This window comes from Coptis chinensis, chromosome 9, assembly GCF_015680905.1.
Source record: "Coptis chinensis isolate HL-2020 chromosome 9, ASM1568090v1, whole genome shotgun sequence".
Lineage (NCBI taxonomy): Eukaryota > Viridiplantae > Streptophyta > Magnoliopsida > Ranunculales > Ranunculaceae > Coptis > Coptis chinensis.
This window is the reverse complement of record NC_141464.1, coordinates 64861525-64884870: the sequence shown is the minus strand read 5'-3', so window position 1 is coordinate 64884870 and position 23346 is coordinate 64861525. Positions and strand designations below refer to the sequence as shown.

Below are 23346 nucleotides of genomic sequence, written 5' to 3'. Positions count from 1 at the left end.
AGAATAATTCATTTATCAATACATGCTACATCTCCACCAGTAAAACACTGAAGATTCTCTTAGCAGTTTGATAGTAGATACAAATGATTATATAAATACATAAATAAATTTTATGGTAAATGTATCCTAAATCCAAGCAAATTCATGATTTTTTTTTTAAATAATTCTACAGAGACAAGCATTTTGACTCGGTTTAGTGACTGGCTGACGTGTCTAGCAATTTTCTATTACTCTCTCAAATCCACTACTCAAACAAATAAAACAAAATTACTCTACTACCCTTCTTATTCCCAAATTTCTCATCTAACAATGTTTTAGAGTTTCTAGAGTACGCGGAATATATGTGTGCACAGTCATCTCGTACCTTGATTACAGTACATTTTAGAGCAATACACACGCACTCTTACCTGATAAGTGGCCCATATGTGAAAGTGCACATGTTAGATTTTGCAATAATGTTTTATACTTTTAGACCCTGTAAATTGAAATTCTTCATCACTAAAGAACATAAAATTAGAATAAAATTTTATTTAAGAATTAAATTTGCTGGAAAAGATGATTTCAAAATTTTATTAATGAAAAAAGGTTTTCACAAGTTTTGCACTTGTAAAGAGATTTTGTCTCCAATCAAAACATAAATATACCATCCTCTCTCTTTTTTTAAAAAAAAATTAAAAATTGGTCTTGTTCAGTGTTCACCAGTGGAAGAGAGAAAGAGAGTTGGGAGTCAATGTTAGGAAGGGATTGAGGGCTACTTTCGGCTTTTAAATTTTTTTGTTATGTGAGAAAAAAATTAAAGAATCATAAATAACTTGCCACATCATCCATGTCACTAAACCAGGCTAAATATAATGTCACTCTAGAATTATTGTTTTTTTTTTTTGTAAAAGCAAAATTTTATGATTATACTAGATAGAAGAGTAATCTTTTAAGTAACAAGTTTAGTCATAAATCACCAGAACACCCAAGATATTTCAAAGCTTGTGAGCTAAATTTAAGGTCCTTTAATATCTGTGATTGATATGAGTACATAACCACCAGCACTCTCACTGCTAACAGGTCATGTGGTTAAAGCTAAAACTAACTTTCCAACTACAGCAAAATATAGGAATTAGAAATTCCAACAATCAATACATTGCAATTATTGGAAAGGATATTATGATGTGATATTTCTTAACATTCAATACAAATGCAATGAAAGTTATGATCAAAGATACTTTTCTGCTTATGGCAATTGGCAAGTAATCTATTCAAGTGGAATTGAATTGTATTCCATTGAGAGCTAAGATTACTTAGTAACAAAAATTAGTTTATATATTTAAGGGTATTGCAGTATTTTCAATATATTACCAATTGTGAAATGGTAATGGCTAAAATAAGGATTAAGGAATGCAAACAAAAAATTATTCAAAAGTTGGAAAACATTTCAGAGAGGTCAATTTAGTCAATTTTGTGGGAACAAAATGATTCTCTGATATGCACGAGAAGAGCAAGGAAGAGAGAATCTAGGTTTGAAATTCTCATCCAACCATAACAACTATACTCTACTTGCTTGATTGACGGAGAAAATTAAGTTTTTTTGTTTGCTAAATAAAAATTAAGTTTATCTTATAGTTAATTGAGCATGTCCGAGAAAATGTACAATGAGCTATAGTAGTGTAGCATTGTAGCATTGTAGCCTATATATAGGTGTTAACAAGCCCTAACATTTTATGAATTTGGACATCCCATCATACACTAGCTCAATAATACTAAACGAGAGAAGAGTAAAAGACTGCCTAAATTGCACCATGGTACTGGATATGGATGGCAGAACGTTGGATTGCATGCATATACCGCTACTTAAGAGAGTTCTGTCTTTTTTAGATTTGATTCTCTGGAGTAGATTCCTGCTCTACAAAGTACAGACTGTATCTTTTTGTAACATATTCCAGGCTTCCGAATTCCAACTACCCTTTTCTTTTCCTGTTAAATCCAACTATTGTATTAGAAAAAAGAAGAAAAAAAGTATTGATCGGCGCTTCGGCAGTACCTAATCTTGAATTGTTTTTACATTGAACTGCTACCGGACTTTTGTGAACACCTAAATATAATGAAATATATAAGACTCATTTTTTACTCATTGTGCTCAAATCATTACAAAACTTCAGTTAAAAATAAAAGGTACCTAAAATGCTATCGTTTATATAGCTAGACAAAGACGACCAAATGATTCAAGGAGATACGAATCTAGTACACTATTGTGCGGCGTAAAAGGATAAAATGAAGCTGAATTAACTAATCCCTTCAATTGTAAAATAGGATTGGATACAGTGTGGGTTATATGCTTCGTTAAGGATATAACAGATTAGCAGCTAACAAGCTTTAGGATTTCAATTTAGGATTTTTATCTATGTATATTAACATCAAACAAAGTGAGCTCACTGTAAATGCTATAATCTCATCAGTTGAGAACAAAAAGTTTTGGTTCATTTCTTGACAAAAGTTCTCAGGCAGTAGCCTTGTCTTAATAACAATTTGGACTGCGGTTATGATACATTAAAACTAAGGTATCTCGACATATATTAGTACTCAAATTAAGTATTACTTAACTATCATTAAGCTTATTATATTGCCAATTTGCTTTTGATACTTATAAAGAAAAGCTTAGCAAATAAGAATATGTTTAATTCTTTATTAACGAATTACCTTTCTCTTTCTTAAGACTTTTTTTTGGGTCTGTCTAATGATCTTTTACTACATGAATGATTGGAATGTCTTGTGCTTGTCTTTACTAATTCTCTTTCTTTACATGTTAAAGGAGTTGTTTTCTTCTTACCTAGGAGCTTTCAATATGCTTTTTTTTTTTTTTTTTTTTTTTTTTTGAATTCAATATGCTTTGTTAGTTACTTTGTTAATTACTATTTCGTATTTCATCAACTGGAAAATAATTTACCAAAAAAAAAAAAAAAATCAAGTGGAAAATACATCATCAACTAAATTGAAGGGTCTCATAAAAAAAAAAACTAAATTGAAGGCAACACAGCTTGCTGTTTAACAGTCGCCAATTTACATTATGGGAAGCGAAGAGTAGATTTGATAATAGACTCAGAAGAAACCTTAGTAGGTCACCAACCACTTAACTACACATACGAATCATTTCTTATTTTGACTAGCAATGCAAAATGGGGCTTACAATAATACACATCTTCATGATAACATAACACATAAGACATAAGGATGTTTGCACATTACTAAGACAGCTTCACAGATCCATGCACAAAAATAAGCTATGTTCCAATGCCATGTAAGCATTTACTTAGTTTATTAGCTTCATGGATAGGCACGAGTGGTTGGAGACTATGACTAAATGGACAAGTTGGCAAATCAGGCTGGCTGTCCAGCACATGTTAGTGTGATAACTCAACCAATGGGCTTCGAAACAGCCACACAATCACAAAGATGTTAATAAATGAAAGATAATGTAAGCATGACATGGATATCACATGAAAGCTGCAAAATGCTCACTTGGAAAGTTTCTCTCAAGAATTTCATGAACGGAAAATATCTGTAAAAGTATTAGGGAACAAAGAGAGTATGGTTTTCACTTCTTATACTCTCAGGAAACTATGTAACTACTAACTTTTTTTTTCGATGCAAAACTACTAACTACAACAGACAATTACAGTGCTTCCAAAGGCCAAGGCCAACCAGAAAATTTAAGAACCCTTTTACTTTTGTATTTTACCACCAAATGTATGCTTGAAGAATCGATCTTGTTCTTAACAGGTATCAAGTTGTCCACTGGGAATCCTTATCCATACATTTGCCAAGATGGAATACTTAGATAGTCAAACGTTTCAGTATTATTATCTTTCCCACTCAGAATACATAGATATACTTGAGGACACTTGCCCCACCTCATAAATACAATCATAAAGAGTATTTTCCAATCAAAAATTGGTATACAAAAGCACAATGACAAAACACTAATTTGTAACTAATTATTATGTTTAAACTTTTTTTTTAATATTCTGCATGTTTAACAAATACGAGTTTTCATTCCATTAATGGCTGGAGGCCGTACAGTCTTTTTCTGTTCCTAGTCAACATACGCTGTCAGGTGTTTGATATTCTTCAAAAGACATGAATATTTTGTTGGGTTAACTAGTATTATCCCCCAGTAGATGAGCCAATTAGGATTTCCCCCCACGGGGAAATTTGGGTCTCCCCCCAGTACACACACAAAAAAGTCAACTTAGATTGACCGTGTTTTTTTGTGTGTATTGGGGGGGTAATGTTCGTTAACCCTTTCTGAAAAATGGTTTTAATATTTTTCACGGAGAACAAAATACATAGTTTCTCAAGTCATGGAAAGTCCTATAATTCATACTCAAACCTTTCTAAAACATAGTGTGCTACAAAAAGCATAAATCTTACAGGCACTGTTTTACAAAGTAACACCAGCCTTTTGGATCAATTACCTGAGATAAACAATGAAAAGTCTTTAATACAGGCACAATACTGGTTATAAAGATATTTAAATAATCTATGGTTAAGGGAATAGATCTGATTATTTACCTTGTCCAGAGGCCTATGCTTCTGTAGATTTCTCTTCTTTCGGTTTTCTTTGAGCTGGAGGTCCATCCCTTCGTCTTTCATATCTTTTACGCTCATACTTTGAACCACTCTGCGTTTTAGGTTGATAAGTGGGATAATTGCCAGGAATAATCTCCCCATTGATATATTTATCTCCTAAAAGTGAAATAAGGGATTTTTTTTTTAAAAAGGAACCCATTATAAGAGTACTAAAGGCACTTCTCTATGTTATCAGTAAGAAACAAACCTCCATAGTCCTTATTTTTCACATCTATGCAAGAGTCTGGCAATACCCAGAACTCCAGGCAATCCTAGAAAAGAGAGAACGCAATGAAAACTTGATAATAACAAATCTATGATAACAAAAACATTTCCAAATGGATATAGGCATATAGCACTAGAATCACTCCTTACCCTTGAATTTTTCAGATGTTTCTTCAGATACTGTGCATTGGAATCCTGTGTAGGTAGTAGTACTAAATGCATACATGTTCTTCTTCGCTTCTTCCATACTGCAACAGAATTGTTAATGAGTCACTGACTAATAATCACCCCCATCAATTTCCACATAGAGAAACTTAGGACATGCTAGTTTTGTACATTATAGTCTAATACAGTACAGAAAGTAACAAAATGTAGACTCAACATAACTATTATCAATCTTGTGTTACGCTATTAGCAGTGAGTATACACAAAATTTTATTCTTTCCACAGTCCACGCACACAGAGACTAGTAGCATGATGAAAATTACCTTCGTCAAAGTATCCTCAAAACTCTCCGTTGGGTTATAAGCAACTAATTGAAATGCCGTCTTCCAACAAACTTACAAACAGAGACTAGTAGCATGATGACAATTACCTTTCTCAAAGTATCCTCAAAACTCTCTGTTAGAGTTCTAGGAGGACATCTCCCAAGAGTTATAATCAATTTCTATTATTGTAAATGCTGATTTTCATATATATATAGAAGTGATACATCATACAAGGCCAAATCTAATAAGGCCGTATCCATTTTCTCTCCAAACTTCTTCTCCATTAACGTAGATACAATTTTACCTTCTCTTTGGGTTTAAAGTAATTAACTGAAATGCAGCCCCCCAACACACTGACACATACACACACACAAACACCAACTAGTAGCCTGTACCTACAATTACCTTAAATCAAGCTCAAACCTCTTGTTTTGTGCCGAAAGAAATGAGCTGAAGCCCCCACACACACACACACTTCTCTCTCTCTCTCTTCAACTCTCTGTCCAAGAAAACACAACATCCTAAATGTAAAGTTGAAGAACATAGTCTTCTTCTTTCTCTTTTTCGTCTTCTTTATTTATGATACTTCAAAAAATCTCGAGCATTTTGAAATACTTCATAGATATGTAGGCCAAAAGATTTACCTTCACAGAAACAAAGTCCAATTACTTCAAGACGCACAACAAATTGTTGTAACTCAAACAATAGCCGTTTACTTTTGGTATTCAACTAATATAGCACTAACCACTCCAAGCGATTTCGTACTGGATAGAAATATGGAACAACATGCGTTGACATGAAACTATAATGGTTGGTGCACATTCCCATAAAATGAAGTTAAACAGCCATAATGACCAAAAACAAGGATGTTGCCAAGGTGGCAGGGCTCAGGGCATATAAAGAACCATGTCTAAGAAAATGGACAAGTAAGTTTTACGGCTCATATAGGTTATGTTGGGTTGAAACTAACTAGTCAAAGCAGCTTTGAAGGAGGTACGTGGGAATTTCTGTCAATGGTCAATGGTCATGGGTTAGTTAACTATCCTTTGAGTTAATATCCCCTCACGTCATCAGATTATCAAGAACTGAGATGCACCAAGTGCCGCCAACAATGAGCAGACTTGATGACATCTTCTCAAACATGGAATGAATTTTCCTTTTTACGGTGCCAGAGAATCTTCTTTACCTCAAAAATGCCTTCGACCACACATCTCTTAGATTGCACTACTATGGAGACAGGATTGAGATTTCACTTATGTGGGTGGAACTGTGGAAGATATTTAAGAAGCTTAAAAACAACTAGATTCATTTACAGCCTTTCATCCTTCAACTCCTTCTCTTTCCTTATAAATCAATAAATTTTACTTATCAAAAAAATAGTAGATTGTGATGGAATTGGTCCATAATCCATTTTGTCATGGAAATTGGAGGATAACCTAGTAATCAAGGTAAGTGAAAGTTTTCGAAAGAATGTGGAGTTACTGAGTTATATATTTGGTTTAGGAAAAAATAAATCACTCGAAGGTGCAAAAATAAAGTTAACCACAAAAAAGCACCAAACACACAATATAGCAACAAAAAGGTCAGCAAACTAAAGCAAGACACCAATAACAGTTTTTTATATATAAACCACTTAAGGTCAAAGGAAAGACAAGGGCCTTGCTATTCCACTGAAACAACCATTAGAAACCAGTTTCATCCTCTCTAGAACTAAGAGGCTACGGTACAAATAGAGATAAACTAGATGATCTTAGGTACAAGATTCACTACTAACATGAGGTAGACTCCAATTCAAAAGATAAAATCTCTCAACAATGGTTTTGGAAAAACCTCAAAATAAAACTACAAGATGAATTTCAGTATTGAAATTAGTGAAAGTACAGAAAGAAGGAACCCAAATACCCAAGGATGAAAGGAATCACTTAAAACCCATAAAACTTGGTCTCCAACTCATTTTTTGAAAACATCTCCTTTTCCTCAAGCTCAAAAGTCCTTAAAAATGTTGAACTCTAAACTTCTGGTGGACGTGGATCAATGGGCATTTTTGGGAATGTACCACCATTAAACTCAAGCTAAAAGTCACTCTTTCTTAGTCTTTCTTAAGTCTCAAACACAACAAATGTCTGAAACACTAGTGGTCAACCCAGTATCCAATAGTATGGGTCAGCCCCGCTTTTTTATTCCGGTGAACAAAGTACAAACCTACAAATGACTCAGCGACGTACAAGTTCTATGTACATGTTTTGGTCTGTAGTAATTACGTTACTCAATTTTCCATGGTGATTAGCACATATTGTCATTTTTTTCCATGCATTCCAACTTAGTTGCTGATTGGACCATCTCAACGCCACAAAATTCTTCAGTTTCCTTTATATCAAGAGAGCTAGGACGCAATCACCAAAATTCCTGCTCTATGGGGGCCGCTTAAGTTGGGTTTAGTTCAAGATAAGGGACATATTCAATCTCCATATCCCCGATCATACAGAACGATGTAATCAAAAGTGACTAAGTTTATACAAAGCTCACGATTACCCTAAAGTTAGACCTTTTCCATCATATCCAAGCAATTCTTCTCAGTATCGTTCTTAATAAGTTGCACCAAATCTCTTCAAGAACATCAGAAATCCAGTAATACCTACAGTGACATGCTTCGACTCAGAATGGAAGCTTGTATTTGTCAGGAATGGTGCATAGCATAGTAAGCATAAAAAAGGTTTTGTAAAGATTGAGAAAAAAAAGAGAGGTAAAGTAAGTCGGAAAAAGGTCTTCGAGATTGAATTCTACCTTCCTACAGAGTAAAATCAACAGCAGCATACATACCTGTTGCAGAAAGAAATGTACCTTTCTATAGTTCATAACTCTTGCACCCAATACTAACTATTTACTTGCTTGATATATGCTATCCTCCAGACCATATAGAGGTTTTCAAAACATTCATATAGCAAACGTTTAACCAGACCAACAACGTCTTCAAAGGGGTATCAGTTTTTATGAAAATGTACACATATATGCATTCAAACACAACATTACAAATAATAAACCAAAATTCCCAAAAGCATAAATATTCAGAAAAATCGACTAAATGTTACCTGCCCACAACAGTAGAAAGAGTATTAAGATAAGTATCAATCATTTGTTCTCTAGTAGGAGCAGGGTCTTTAGGAAACTCCATAACAATAAGCCAATGATTGTAATCACAACCAGGTAACAAAATAGTCTCTCTTGGTTCACTACTGTTACTACTTCTCTTTGAAGAGTAGTTTGAATCAATAGCTGCTGCTGCTGTTCTGACACATGTTCTAGTAGAAGAAACAGAATGACAAGCTGAGAAGATTGGGTTTGAGTTAAACCAGAAAGAAGATGGTTTTGATGAGTGAGTAGGGTTTTGACGGGGTTTAGAGAAGAGATGTTCAAGGTCGCCATTTTGAGGTTCTAGATAAAGTGTTTGGCTGCTCAAAATCATTTTTTATATTTTTTCAAGAAGATTTATCTTATTTATTTATATATTTTCTCAAAATCATTTTTTTTTATTATTATTTATGTTTCAATTTTATATTTTTAATTTTTAGTTTACTGCCAAAGCGGGTTAATTATGAGACTTAAACATATTTACGACTTAATTGTACTTTCTTCCTCGGTCTCGGTAGTTGTAGTTGATATTGATTCTGTTTAATTCGTTGTTATGATGTTCCAGTTTCTGTTTGTACATCTTTATTTGTGTAACCCAAAATTTCCGAATTCGATAAAAAAAAATTTACACATCCGAAAATAATTGGAAAGGGCGATAGGAAGTCACCCCTTAGATAGATTGATAGGATTCAATTTTATAGACTCCAAAAACCTTCAAGCGCAGGCAACTAAGATGATACAGTTCAGCCAGGCAGGATTAGCTATTGTCGATACTGGGACTCCAGACTGCGGGATTAAACACAACTTCAGTTAAAGGCATTACACCGATACTAACGCAAATATTTTTACTTCACAGGTAGACACTTTGCTGAAGATGGAATATTTGGCTTGAATGTGACTGGCAGTGCTTGCTTTCAATGGAGAGAAAGTTCTATGAAAGCCAGTTGGTACAGGATCAATTCAAGGACACAATTCAGAAGTTGCGGGTCAGGCATACTTAGAAGAAAGCCAACTTTGGAGAGTTTTTTTTGAGTGATCACATACTTACTATAAATTTGACTTTTGAGTAAGGCGTTCAACTAGCTCAACTCAAACTCTGTAACATTCTTTTCAATTCTTCTAATAAATTTCTTTACTCGCAAGCAAAAAAAGTAGACACTTCTCTTTCCTTCATTATCATCATAGTTAAACTGTTGGTGCCAATTAGAAGATGAAGCTTCATTATGAGCTTAAATGTAAGGGTTTTTCACAACATCTTCATCTTGCGCTTTCTTCTAAGCTCAACACATACTGATTTACTGAACCCGTTACCCGTGGTTGCATAAATTATTGAGAAATTCAAAACTTATATTATTAGCAGTTTGCCCCACCTATATAAAAGTATAGAAACTCAACTATATAAAAGTATAGAAACTCAACTAGCTAAAATGAGGAAAGAGAAAAACGTAGGACATCCCAGGCCTTTATTCTGGCTAGCCACATCTACCAGTCCAGTTGACACAACTAACCTGGTTCGGATTTTGGGGTATTGGGCTCCAAATTTAGAGGCCCATCTTTGTAGTATGGTGATAAGGTCTTCTGAATGAAACTTCTTTATTAGCGTACATATATAAGGAATCCTGCGTTGAGAAAATTCCTTTTAGGCTAAGTCCAATGGTGCGGCAAAATACCAAATATCACGGAAATTTTGATCCAATGGTGCGTCAAAACGCTAACCCGCCAACGCTATCGGTATAAATTTACTTATATATAGCGTCAGTTTTAACGGGATAGCGTCAAGTCTACACGCCACTCAAAGTGGCGGGTAAAAGAAATCTAAACCACACGCATTTGGGAATGGCGGCAAAAGAGTCAAAAAAATCTTTTTAATTTTTTTCCCCACACTTGTGAGAATGGCGGATGGAGAGTCTCAAAAAAAAAAAAAAATACCCGCCATAGGCACCGGGCGGTTGAGAGTCTTAATTTAAAAAAAAAAAAAAAACCCGCCATTTGACACCGGCGGTTGAGAGTCCTAAAAAATCTTTTTTTTTTTTTTTTCCACACTGTGGAATGGCGGTTGAAGAGTCCCAAAAAAACCATTGGATTGGGAAACGCTTAAGTCGCTAACTCAGATACACTATGCTATTGTGGTTTGGCGGGATGGCGCACCAAACCATTGGACTTAGCCTTAAAGAGTTCCGCAGAACGAAACTTTCTTATTGACATTGTCTTCCAGAGTTTTTATTTCTTTCCATAGCATGAAAAAAATTCGTACTCTAAAAACCGGTATAAAGGATTTACATCTCCTTGGGCCTTGGCAGATGAGCTAGGGAAGAGTGACCAGCATTAAAAGTTTGAAACTACTACTACGAAGAAAACATGAAGAGGAAAAAACGAGGAAAGAGTAAGAAGAATATTGACAGGATAAGCAATTTGCCAGAAACAGTTCTAAGCAAAATAGTTTCGTTACTTCCAACAGACGAATCTTTCAGGACAAGCATTCTTTCGAGAAAATGGAGATACGTATGCACTTCTGTTTCTAATTTTGATTTTGATTACATAAAATTTAGGGTGTGTTTGTTATGATGGAAACACTATGAAAAGGAAAGGAAAATAAGAGTGGTCCACCTTTTCCATAGTTTTTAAGGCGTTTGTTTATCTATGGAAAGGAAATGGGCTTTTCCATATGGAAACAAAATCATAAAAATGGAAAATGTTTTGTGTCCTTAACTAACCCCTAAAAATTTTGTGGAAAGGAAAGGAAATGAAATAGATAGATAGGACTTACTACTAATACACCCATGACCCAACAATACAATTATTCTTTTCCATAGCTTTTGCAAACAAACATGATTATTCCTTTCCCCAATTTTTACTTTCCTTTCTCCAGTTTACCAAACACATACCATTTAAAATTATTTCCTTTCCATTCCATTCCATAGTGGACCACCCATTTTATTTCCTTTCCTTTCCATGAGTTAAAATTTAACAAACACACCCTTAGTGATAAAAGTTTCAAGAAAGTAGATGTTAAGGATATCATTGATAACACACTTGCTCGTCATGACGGATCAGCGTTACGAAGGTTTTGGCTATATATCCCGGTCGATTTTACACCAATATCTACCAATCATGTTCATTCATGGATCATATATTTTTGCTGTAACCCACTGTGTCCAGGAGTTTTGTCTTTTGGTGCCGCAACCTCGACTAGAAAATCCTCCATGTCTATTTGCTTGTAGTACTCTGACGGCAATGGAATTGACGTGTATTAATTTCCATTTGCCCCCATCAGTTGGTTTCCCAACGTTGAAGACATTGGCTCTTTCTAATGTCATTTTTTTTTATGACAACCGAACAAAGATGTTCTTCTCCTGCAGTAACTGCCCTGTGCTTAAGAGTTTGGTCATCGATGATTTCTTCATGGGCAACTTGGTGCACCTACCATTTCTTCTTCCACTGTCAAGGATCTGACCATATGTCATTGTAATCATTTTAACCCTATAATCAATCTATCTATGCCACATCTTCAACAAATTGATTATGAGAGTGAATTTGTGGACAGACTTGTCTACAAACAGCAGCTTCTCATTGGTCCAAACACTTTGTGGGCCAAATAAACGGTTTTTTTGGCAGGTAAACAATTTTCCTGGGCAGCCTCTCCACCAATCAGGACACGAGCTCTTGGGGACAGCAAATAGTAATATGTCCACAAACTTATTCTGATTGATTACTCGGCTAGTAGACTACCAACTGTTAACTCAGAGACACTTTCCTCTTTGGTTCATACAACTTTTGATGTTCATAAAGACTATAATTGTTCGATTGATACACGTCATAGTACCTTTGCAAGTGACATGCTCAAGGGGTTGAGTGATGCCGAAACTCTTACTTTAGGTGGTCTTTTTATTGAGGTATGTGTAGGGGAGTAATATCCTCATTAAAGAATATTGCATACGCGCGAAGCATAAGCGAACTCAGGACATCGACCTCCAAGACCGATCTGTGAGCAGCTCCCTTCATGTAGGTGGTACGCTTAAGCTCGTTCAAGGATAACTCAGGACGAATAAACGACTGGAGACAGAACGCCTCAGATAAAAACACCACCAGGTGTAATCATTACCAAAATCTTACTTGTACTTCCCATCACTGGGAAATAGGGACTACCGCGCTAACTTCCAATCAGCACACAACTCCTACTAAAACCAACCTAACACACTTTCATAATCTTCACCCTACATATGTACAAGAGGGTACACGTGTCTCAAGGATCAACACTCCGCTTAGGCCTATAAATACCACCTACTTGAACTACGTGAGACCGATTATTCTCTCCCCTAAAAATCAAGAGAAGATATTGTGGGCATTTCATTTCGGGGAGCCGAACTTCGGTCTCCAAAACCCAAACCCATCCTCCTCTCTTCCATTGTATGTAAAGAAAACCAAAACACACCTTTACATTGGCGCCGTCGTGGTCTCGACATTTGAGAATCCACTCTTACACAACTCAAAACCAACAATTCTCAAGCCCACGGCATGGCAAGCCTCGAAGCTCAAGTTCAAAACCTCACAAACCAAATTGGGATTAACAAGCGAGCATTTCCTTGCTCGGACAAGAAAATGCTGCTTTACGAGCACAAGTAGATGCTTACCAACAACAACCCGATTCGGTAACGCGTCGAAACGGCATCAACGGTTAATCAACGATTAATGAATTATCGCAAAGGATCGGCCAGAGTGCAGTAAGAAAGGATGCGACCCAGATTATTCAAAAAATGCTCAAGACATACCGCACGTCTCCGTTCAGTGCCGAGGTCCTCAATAAACCCTCTCCTCAAGACTTTATCCAGCCACGTTTCCCAATGTACGATGGCAGCACGTGCCCCGGTCAGCATGTGGCTCGCTACATTCAAAGTTTGGCGCTTTACAGTTCCCCCGAGTTCGATCACCTTCACTGTCGATTATTTCCAGCCAGTCTCAAGGATGGCGCACTTGATTAGTTCTTCTCACTTGAGTCTGATTCTATCAAAACCTTTGAACAAACTTTTGCGGTTGTTTTGCCCGGTCCAATACGCGCACAACAGACGAAAGAAAGGATCTTGACTCAATTATTCCAAATATCATTTAAGGAAGATGAAACCATTCGCCAATTCTTAGGATTCGGTTCAAGGTTCGAAATTTATGTATGGAAAGCGGCCCGAAAGAGTCTTTTGCCACACTGGCATTTTCTAATGCCTGTCGAGTGCGTAATACCGACCTCTCCAGATCATTGATGAAAGAACGCCCAGAAATGCTGTCCGAACTGTACGCTCGGGTAGACAAGTATATTAAGTTGCAAGAAAGTTTGTAGTTCCATGGCTTAGCAGAGGACCAGGAGGTGGCAGCGATCTCTGATCACACCCCACGTGCCAAAAAGCGATCTAGGTCGCTTGCACCAAAGGCAGGTACCCGACCGGACAACAGCAGAGAGTTCCCTGTCTTGACACGCTCCCCCAGTCACATACTAGACAAGATCCAGCGAGCCTCATATTTCCGACCCGATGTGAGGCAACCAATAGATCGACCCGACAAGCCCTACTGCGCATTCCACAAAGCAAAATGCCATGAAACCAATGCGTGCTGGGGGCTTAAGCACTATCTCCAGGACCTCGTGGAAGCTGATCATATTAAATAGTACACCAATATTCCTGATGGAGACTTGTGCCATAAACTTATGGCTCGCCGAGTATGCAGTCGATCTCCGCCTCGCCGTAACCACCAATAGGTTCAAGCTCGCCCTCAAAGCAGAGGATGTCCCAGAGACCGTTCTCGCCACGAGCGAAGACAGCACTCGTCAGATTGTGACAATGCTAGAAACATTCATATGATTACTTTCCCCGATGATTCTGTAACCTCCTCCAGAGAGAAAAGACGTCATGTCGGTGCTCTTCAGGAAGTGTATCATTTCACTTCACAGGCAGCACATGCTCCAAAGCTCAGGTCGCAACTCAGGAGATATCATTTTCACAGAGGCCGACCTCAACAAGGTATGCCTCCCTCACAACGACGCACTTGTTGTCCACGTCAAGATTAGCGACTGGACAGTCAAGCGCGTCCTGATCGACCCTGGGAGCTCGTGTGACATTTTTTTCTACCACACCGTTCAAGAGATGAGCTTACCCAAATCAATCCTCATAGATCCGATCGCCCCCCTTTACGGGTTCAATGACTCCAGGGCTAACCCCGTCGGTGACATCATACTCCCAGTATCGGTAGGGTCTAGAGAAGACAAAGTCAGCTGCAATACACGCTTCAGCGTTCTAGACATCAAGTCATCCTACAATGCCATACTAGGTCGGCGTTGGATCCATCAAATGCAAGCTGTACCGTCAACATTGCATCAAGTTCTCCATTTTCCAGGCCCTAGAGGAATGATGGAACTTCGCAGCAATCAACTCGAAGTGTATCATTGTAATCAAATCTTATCAGCAAGTAAGACTGATAGTGTACCAATCCACACAAAGCACGAGCCCACCAGTTATACAATGGCAAACGACCTAGTTGCCGGAGTCAAAGTCCAAATCAGACAGTAGAGCGGGGGGCCAAAGAAGAAGACCTTCTCTCTGTTCGGGCGCCAATCGCTCCAGTAGTCGTTACTTCACCAGCCAAGACCTCAGACGTCAATCCAGTATCCGTCGTTCCATCGATCAAAGCCCCAGAGGTCGCATCAGATGTTGTCGTGCCACCATTTTCCACCATCAAGTATCATGCGACCGGCCCCGGTTCCAGAGATCACACCTACCCTGCATGCCGCCCGAGGTCGCTCCAAACCTCGGTATCAATCACACCGTCTCTCAGAGCGATAAAGCAATCCCAGAGATCGAATCGCCAAAAGACACATCGCCATCAGACGCACCACCCCAGCTGCAGAAAAAGAGCGTGTGAATCTAGGAACAGAAGACGACCCCAAGTTCGTCTATGTAGGGGCTAATCTTGACCCCACAGTCAAGGCCCATCTTGTAAACTTCTTATCCATGAATAAAGATGTTTTTGCTTGGTCGTATATAGATGTGCCCGGAATATATCCTAATGTAGCATGTCATAGATTAAATATAAATCCCAATGCTAGACCAGTTCGCCAATGGCCTCGCCGATTATCCCTGCAATTTCAGAAAGCCATCAATGACGAGGTCGACAAACTCAAGCAAGTCGGTTTCATCAGAAAGGTAGACTATCCAGACTAGATCGACCAACATCATCACGGTCCCCAAAAAGAATGGAATAGTTCGCCTATGCGTCGATTTCATGAATGTAAATCAAGAAACACCAAAAAATAGTTTTCTCCTACCTCGCATTGATCGCCTTGTCGACCAAACCTGTGGTCATGAACTTCTCTCCTTCATGGACGCGTACATCGGATACAACCAAATCCCACTCGCTGAGGAAGATCAAGAGAAAACCTCGTTCATTACAGAGCAAGGAATTTATTGCTACAACGTCCTCCCGTTCGGCCTTAAGAACGCTGGAGCGACGTATCAACGTCTGATAACTGACATGTTCCAGGACATGTTAGGAGATACCATGGAGGTTTACATCGACGACATGGTCATCAAAAGCAAGAAAGCAGGCGACCACCTCACTCACCTTGAGCAAGCGTTCTCCAGGTTACGCCGAACTCGAATGAAGCTGAACCCAGAGAAATGCCTCTTTGGAGCGTCCTCCGGAAAGTTTCTAGGATATCAGGTGTAACAACGAGGGATCGAAGCAAATCCAGACCAAATCCGAGCGTTCTTAGACATGCCCGATCCACAGACAAAGAAACAGATACAGAAGCTGTTAGGCATGGTTGCTGCACTAAACCGATTCATATCCAGGGCGTCAGACAAGTGCCGACCGTTCCTATAACTCCTCAAAAAAGGCGAGCAGTTCTCATGGAACGATCAATGCCACCAAGCATTCACCACTCTCAAAGAGTACCTCACCACGCCTCCCGTCTTAGCCAAATCAACAGACGGAGAAACACTGGGGCTCTATCCGCAATATCGGACTTAGCCATCGCCTTCGTTCTCTCTTCAAAGAGGAGAACAACTCAGAAAAACCGATCTACTTTACAAGTAAGACTCTCACGCCAGTTGAAAAGAATTATTCTTTCATTGAAAGAGCCGTACTTGCTTTGTTGTATTCGGCAAGAAAATTTAGGTCGTAGTTTCAAGCGCATCCGATCAAAGTACTTATCGACCTCCCCTTGAAGAAAATCTTCCACAAAGAAAACAAGACAACTCGTATGGCAGTATGGGCCGAAGAGCTCGGTGAACACCACATGGAGTTCGTACCTCGAACTTCTCAGAAAGGTCAAGTCGTAGCAGATTTCCTAGCAGATTTCTCTGTCGATGACCCAAATTGAGAACCAGAAACGGAGCTCGTAGACACAAAGGAACGTATCAAATTAGTCTGGTCTTTCTTTGTAGATGGCTCTAGCAACCCCGGCGGGAGTGGCATCGGGGTCGTCTTAGTGTCACCCGATGGAACTATGGTAGAGAAATCCGTTCAAATCGACTTCGCCACTTCCAACAACGAGGCGGAGTACGAAGCATTGATCATGGGACTTCGTATGGCGCTACAGCTCGGTGTAAAGGAACTCCAAGTCTTTAGTGACTCGTAACTGGTTGTTCGTGAGATTGCAAAAGAGTACACTACCCATAAAGGTAACCTTTCGAAATATCTTCAAGTCGTTCATCATTTATTGCCTTCTTTTAAGAAAGCTACCATACATCATTTTTTGCGTGATGAGAACCGTCATACGGACAGTTTAGCTTACTTAGCCACTCAAACACCGAGCTGCGTCCCAAGACAACTACTCATTGAAGTAGTCGACCGACTTGCGTATCAAATCGAGCATGCCCTAGCAATAAGCGATCTATTCCCTCTCTCTGCCAATCAGTTGAGTCAAACATGGATGCATCCCATCATAGACTACATCCAGCATGGTGCGCTCCCTGTAGAGCGTACCAAGACCAGGCAAATCCCATATCAGGCACGTCGTTATTGCTTACTTCATAACAAGTTATTCAAGAAATCTGCTGGTGGACCACACTTGCGGTGTATTACTCCAGAATAGGGTCAATTGATTTTTGCGGAAATCCATGAAGAAGAATGCGGAAATCATGCCGGAGGTCGCTTTTTAGCCCACAAAGCAATTTCCCAAGGATACTTTTGGCCCCGTATGTAGATCGATGCGAAAGCATACGTCCTCAAGTGTATAAAATGCCAAACATTTGGCCACAACATCATCCAACCCACTCGCGAGCTGATCAGTATAGCGAGCCTATGGCCATTTCACATGTGGGGCATGGACATCATGGGACCATTCATCCCACAGAAAAGCACTGGTTTCCGCTTTGTTTTAGCTGCAACCGACTATTTCACTAAGTGGGTCGAAGCCATGCCTTTAGCGCATGTCAAAGAATCACATGTCAGAAACTTCATCTGGACTCACATCATCACCAGATTTGGTTTGCCACATACACTAGTGATGGACAATGGCCCCCAATTCAAAGGCAGAACAATTAAAGAATTTCTAGCCAAGTGGAAGATCGTTCATGCATTTTCTACTCCACAATACGCTTAGAGTAATGGTCAAAGGTGCCGGCCCGTAACAAAAGGCAATCTTAGAAAATTTGAAGAAAAAGATTGAAAAGAACAAGAGCCAATGGCCAAATCAGTTGGAGAACATTTTGTGGGCTCATCGCACCGCTGACTTCGGTCGATCTGGTGAATCTCCATTCTCCTTGTGTTATAGCGGCGAAGCCATCATTCCCACCGGCCCGACGATCCCTCTACGACTTCGGTCGAGCTTCGTAGAGACGGGACCTGAATGGCTCCATTTTAGCACGAGAGGTCGACTTACTAGAAGAACGGCGTGACTTAGCCGCCATCAGAATCGCATTTTATCAACAAACTCTGAAGAACTCCTACAATAAACGAGTGCATCTTAGATATTTCCAGCCTGGCGATCTAGTGCTAAAAAGGCGCCAAAGCGACTCCAAATTAGCACCTACGTGGGAAGGCATATACATCGTTGAACGCGTTGTAGGCAATGGAGCATACTGGATAAAAACCCAAGAGGGGAAATTGTTGCCTCGCCCTTGGAATACTTATCTGCTGAAAAAATTTTATCAGTAAAACCACTGATGTTGTATATTCCGTTTTTCATTTAGTGTAAACTCAAGGTTAAATTTCTTATGTTGCCTATTACAATCTACTCCATTTACTTGCATCAAAAAGTCATACAATTTGCACCAGAAGAACGACCAGTACACTTACCTGGTCCAACACTCTCAGCGAGCAATACGCTGTCATAAGCTAATACGCTCTCCGTGAGCAGACAGCTCTCTGGGAGCTTATAGGCTCCACAACCTCTCCAACTCTTGTCAAGTCGAGGACCTATATTTCTAGGATCGACCAAACGAGAACGCTCTCCGTGAGCAGACAGCTCTCTGGAGCTTACAGACTCCACATCCTCTCCAACTCTTGTCAAGTCGAGGACCTATATTTCTAGGATCGACCAATCGAGAACGCTCTCCGTGAGCAAACAGCTCTCTAGAGCTTATAGGCTCCACAGCCTCTCCAACTCTTGTCAAGTCGAGGACCTATATTTCTAGGATCGACCAAATGAGAACGCTCTCCGTGAGCAAACAGCTCTCTAGAGCTTACAGGCTCCACAGCCTCTCCAACTCTTGTCAAGTCGAGGACCTATATTTCTAGGATCGACCAAACGACAATGCTCTTTCGTGGAGCGGGGCGGCTCCACTGGAGCCTCTGAGCTCCTCAGCCTCTCCAAGTCTTGTCAAGTCGAGGACCTATATTTCTAGGGTCGACCATACGAGAACGTTCTCCATGAGCATTAAACTTCTATAAAGCCAACACGCTGCTGCTGAGCAAAACACTCTCTTGAGTATTACTTCTAAGCTCAGATCAATCCACCTAGCGGAGAACTCTTAACTCTAGACTCAGATCATCTAGAATGCTCCCAGCGTTTCTTTTCTTATAACATGATGACCAAAGAAGAAAGCGATAATCACAGGCAAAACGTTTCTCTAATCTAAGTCTCAAGCTCCTCAGTTATTTCAAGTCACATGCATAATAAGCAGGATGCTAACTACAAGCAATTAAGCAGAAACATGCATTCCAAACACAAGCAGTAGCAATACTTGGCCAATGCCACAACAACTAGATCCACCGATCTGCTGGGACTACCCAAGAAATCCAGATTGGTGTCTATTACAAATTTAACAAAACATCGAACTGCCACTTCCATGGAAACCAGTTCTCTATACCAAAGTGATGAACTGCTCAGGCAAGCCTGAAGACACAACTCTATTGTTAACTCTCATATAAAAGAGGAGAACGTAAAGAACACTCACGATTTTTAGTTGAAATCGACAAGGATAGTTTGCACCATCAAACATCAGTCAAGACATGCTTATCTTTTGGGGCTGCACTAGTAGAAGCGATTATTGCCACCGCGATCTTAGCATCAGCGCGCGCCTTGCCTCGCTCCTCGCCCCGGCCGCTTTCTTGGGGCGTGATACTTCTCGTCTAGAGCGGCATATTCGGCACAGGCCATGGTATCGCTATCCGCGGCTTTCTACTACCCCTTGACATTTTTTGGCATATGCAGTCACCTTAGCTAACTCCCCCTCTAGATCAGGCATAGCCGTAACCAACGCAACGTTCTCGGCAGCAACATTCTGATACTTGTTGATCATCACCTCTAGCTTCCTCTCACCCCCACGCGCTTCGCGCGTACATCCCAACCGGCGTCGCGGGTTATCATCGATCTCAATGTTTTGCACAACATCTTTCGTTTTATCATACCACGCAAGAAAAATGCGTCTGTCTGAGTTAAAGATCAAAATTGCCCTGGAAACAGACACAACAACTTAGCGCATAAAGAACTCACCAAACAAGCGGCCATATCCATCGTCCCCAACAGCGTCTCCATATCTTCATCTTTCACCTCCGCCTTGTCACCATCCAACACGATCCCCTTCAGAAGGCTAGTCGCTATGGGTGCCGAGGGGAAGCTATAGTCCGAGCGTTTCACCATACGTTTCTTCCCCGTCTTCCCCAGGTAGTAGAATTCGCTCCCCACATCTCTGAGTCGCGGGGACGAATTCTCACCAGCGACTTGGTGACCTTGCCTCAGGTAACTACGCTCCGCAGCATGACGATCGGTGTCGCCTACCCGCTGTGGCGACCTAAATACAATGCCACCAGCCGGACGACCAGATCTCCTAGGTCGCTTGTTGCCTTTGGCCCCTACAGAAACATCCTTCCTTTTACCACGATCACCATGCACATGAGGGTGGAACTCCATCTCCTCCATTACCAGAGGCGAAGTCTCTCTCAAACTCCCCTCTCCTCTCACATAGGCGCGACACCTTGCCAAAATCAAACCTACGAATAGAGATAATACCGCATGAGTTAAAGAACTATCCACCAACTCCTTCTCAAAAAGATACATCCAAAAATGAAAACAAACATACCTGTAGAAGCAGCGATGAAGATAGTGCACAGCGTTAAGGCAAAGAGAAGCTAAGACCAGAAGACAAGCAAATACCTTTGGTATTCTACGAACAGTTTTACTTATTAGGTAACGTCTTTTCCCTAAGCACATCATAATTACCTTGAGGCGTAAGCGTCGGGCCACCTGCCATTATCATTATGCTCCTTGAACCGCTCATTTTCCTACACGTGTCACACACGTGAGGAAATACTCCCATTCTCAGCAATGAACAGAACACCATACGTCCTACTCTATGTGCAGGTTACATCGATCTAGTAACCTCATTACAGGCGACACCTAAAATTAAAGACAATTTAACGACAAGACGCTCATTCAAGCCTACAGGTCACTTGAAGGGAAACAAGCAACAAGCATAGCATATAAGCAAAAAACGACCTATTCAGACAGTCCACAACCACAGTTCGTTCCTTAGCCGAGTTGCTGAGCTTACTCAGGAAATCCAACCCAGCTAAGCAATACTCATCATCACATGGTTACCCTAAACCAGTACGGGATACCAGATCATTCAGAGTGGTAGCACATAAAAACAAGAAAAGCGAACTGCCCAGGTTACCCCAGGAAACCAGCTCTATTGTATCACAGCTTACAAGCAAACAGATTAACAAGACGAAGTTACAACTCACCATCTCTAGGCGCAACAACTAGCTCTCCGGCCACAAGTGACTCGTCAATTTCAGCATCCCTCCCTTCAACCACAACAGACACTCCATCCAAATCCAAACTCATAAGCACATCAGACGCAGCAGCTTCGATCAGCTAGCGGTACCACGGCTTCTGGAACGACCATTGAAGAAGCAAGAACACTACCGACATCTCTCTGCACCTGTTCCACTGCGGTACGAGACATCCCGCGTGCATGCTCCTCCTTCAAAGCTTTATAGTCCGCTTCCAGCTCAACAAAGTCAGCATCCAGGTCGTTATAGGCCTTCGTAGCGTCCTGAGCAACCTTCTTGCAGTGCAAGGCATACTCATTCAGCCTACCAATTTCCACAGTCGCTACAATGACGTTCTCTTGACACCACAGTTTTAGCCTCGGATCTTACGCCTCGGTATCCCAAAGATCTTTGCGGACTTCGAGCTTGGTGTTCTTTCTTCAGGTCTTCAAGCTCCTCACGTTCCATCTTAGCGGCGTCTTGAACGTTTTTTAGCTCGTCTGATAGCTTCACCACAGCTTCTCTATCTGCCTCCGTGAACTGAGCAATCTCCTTCAACTTCTGAAACCCACTTATAAGATGCAATTGCACACATATGTTAATAGCCAGGTCACAGTAGCGTACATAAGCAAACAGATACATCAAAGGGGGACAAATCCACGAACCAGACATTGCGTGATTTCCATCCACTTCAGGTTATCAGCTAGCCCTCTGTCATCCAGCTCCTTACGGTTGCCGTCTAGAGCTATCTGTTCTAGCAGACAAGCCGATACCTTACTCGACCTGAAGCTACAATCAGTTCGCTTCATAGTTCGTTGAATCCCGTTGTCGTCTAAATACACAAACTACGACTCTAAGTCATCCGCAACCATAACTGACTTTCTACTAGCTTTACGGGGACCCTTTGCTTTCGCCAGCAGACTAGGTTCTCGCACCGCAGGAGACAGACTAGACCCCGCCCCAAAGCTGGCCAAGTCCATGACTGTTCCGGTCGCACGCGACTCTGGCGAGCAACCGTAGCACTAGTCTGACCATCACCAGAACCGCCCCCCACATTGGAGCTTTCCCCAAGAGCATGCCGCGCAACTTTGGCAACTCGGGCAGGATCTTGCTCGGAGGCGTCATTTCTTCTCTTCTCCGACCTGCTCCGTACACGAGGATTGAAGACCACCGTCTCTAGCTCTACCGGGAGCATCAATCGACCCCCGCCAGTCGGGAGCTCGACCCACCAGCCCCTGAAGCACCACCTCCAGAGGGTCGTCTCTGGCCGCCACGAGCCCGATTCCTATCTTCCCGTGTTACCAAGTCACTCGCACGCATCTCCATCACCCCTCTCCTAGTCTGACCTCGAGCTCGGTCCTTTTGAGCCTTTCTTTTTTCCCGAATCGCAGGCCCACCTTTTTCCACAAAGAAATGAGCAAATTGGGCGGCCGGCTTTTTTTACGCTTTCGAGTCGGTCGTGTCGCGAACCTCTCTATCTCCCCACGATCAGTTCGCGTTTGCACAGAAAAATCTACAAACAAAGCAAAGACATGGGCCAGTTAGAAGAACAGTAAATCACCAAGTAAAGTGACAAAAGAAAGACATTCCTACCTATCGGATATGTTACAAATCCTAGTTTGCAACCTACATCCGCTAGCACAGTAGTTGCCAACTAAGCAACGGCCTTTTTGTCCAAGCCTTGTTG

The 23346-nt window shown here is 40.7% G+C and overlaps 1 protein-coding gene across 1 annotated transcript; it reads right to left on the bottom strand.

Annotated features, from left to right (window-relative positions):
- Window positions 1-3830: 3830 nt before the first annotated feature.
- LOC147477353 (multiple organellar RNA editing factor 9, chloroplastic-like) lies at window positions 3831-8881 on the bottom strand. The gene is given in 6 exon segments (XM_086584344.1): window positions 3831-4463; window positions 4561-4734; window positions 4826-4875; window positions 4877-4889; window positions 4993-5090; window positions 8420-8881. Coding segments are annotated over 5 exon segments (696 nt in total). The 5' UTR covers window positions 8794-8881; the 3' UTR covers window positions 3831-4463; window positions 4561-4573.
- Window positions 8882-23346: the final 14465 nt, after the last annotated feature.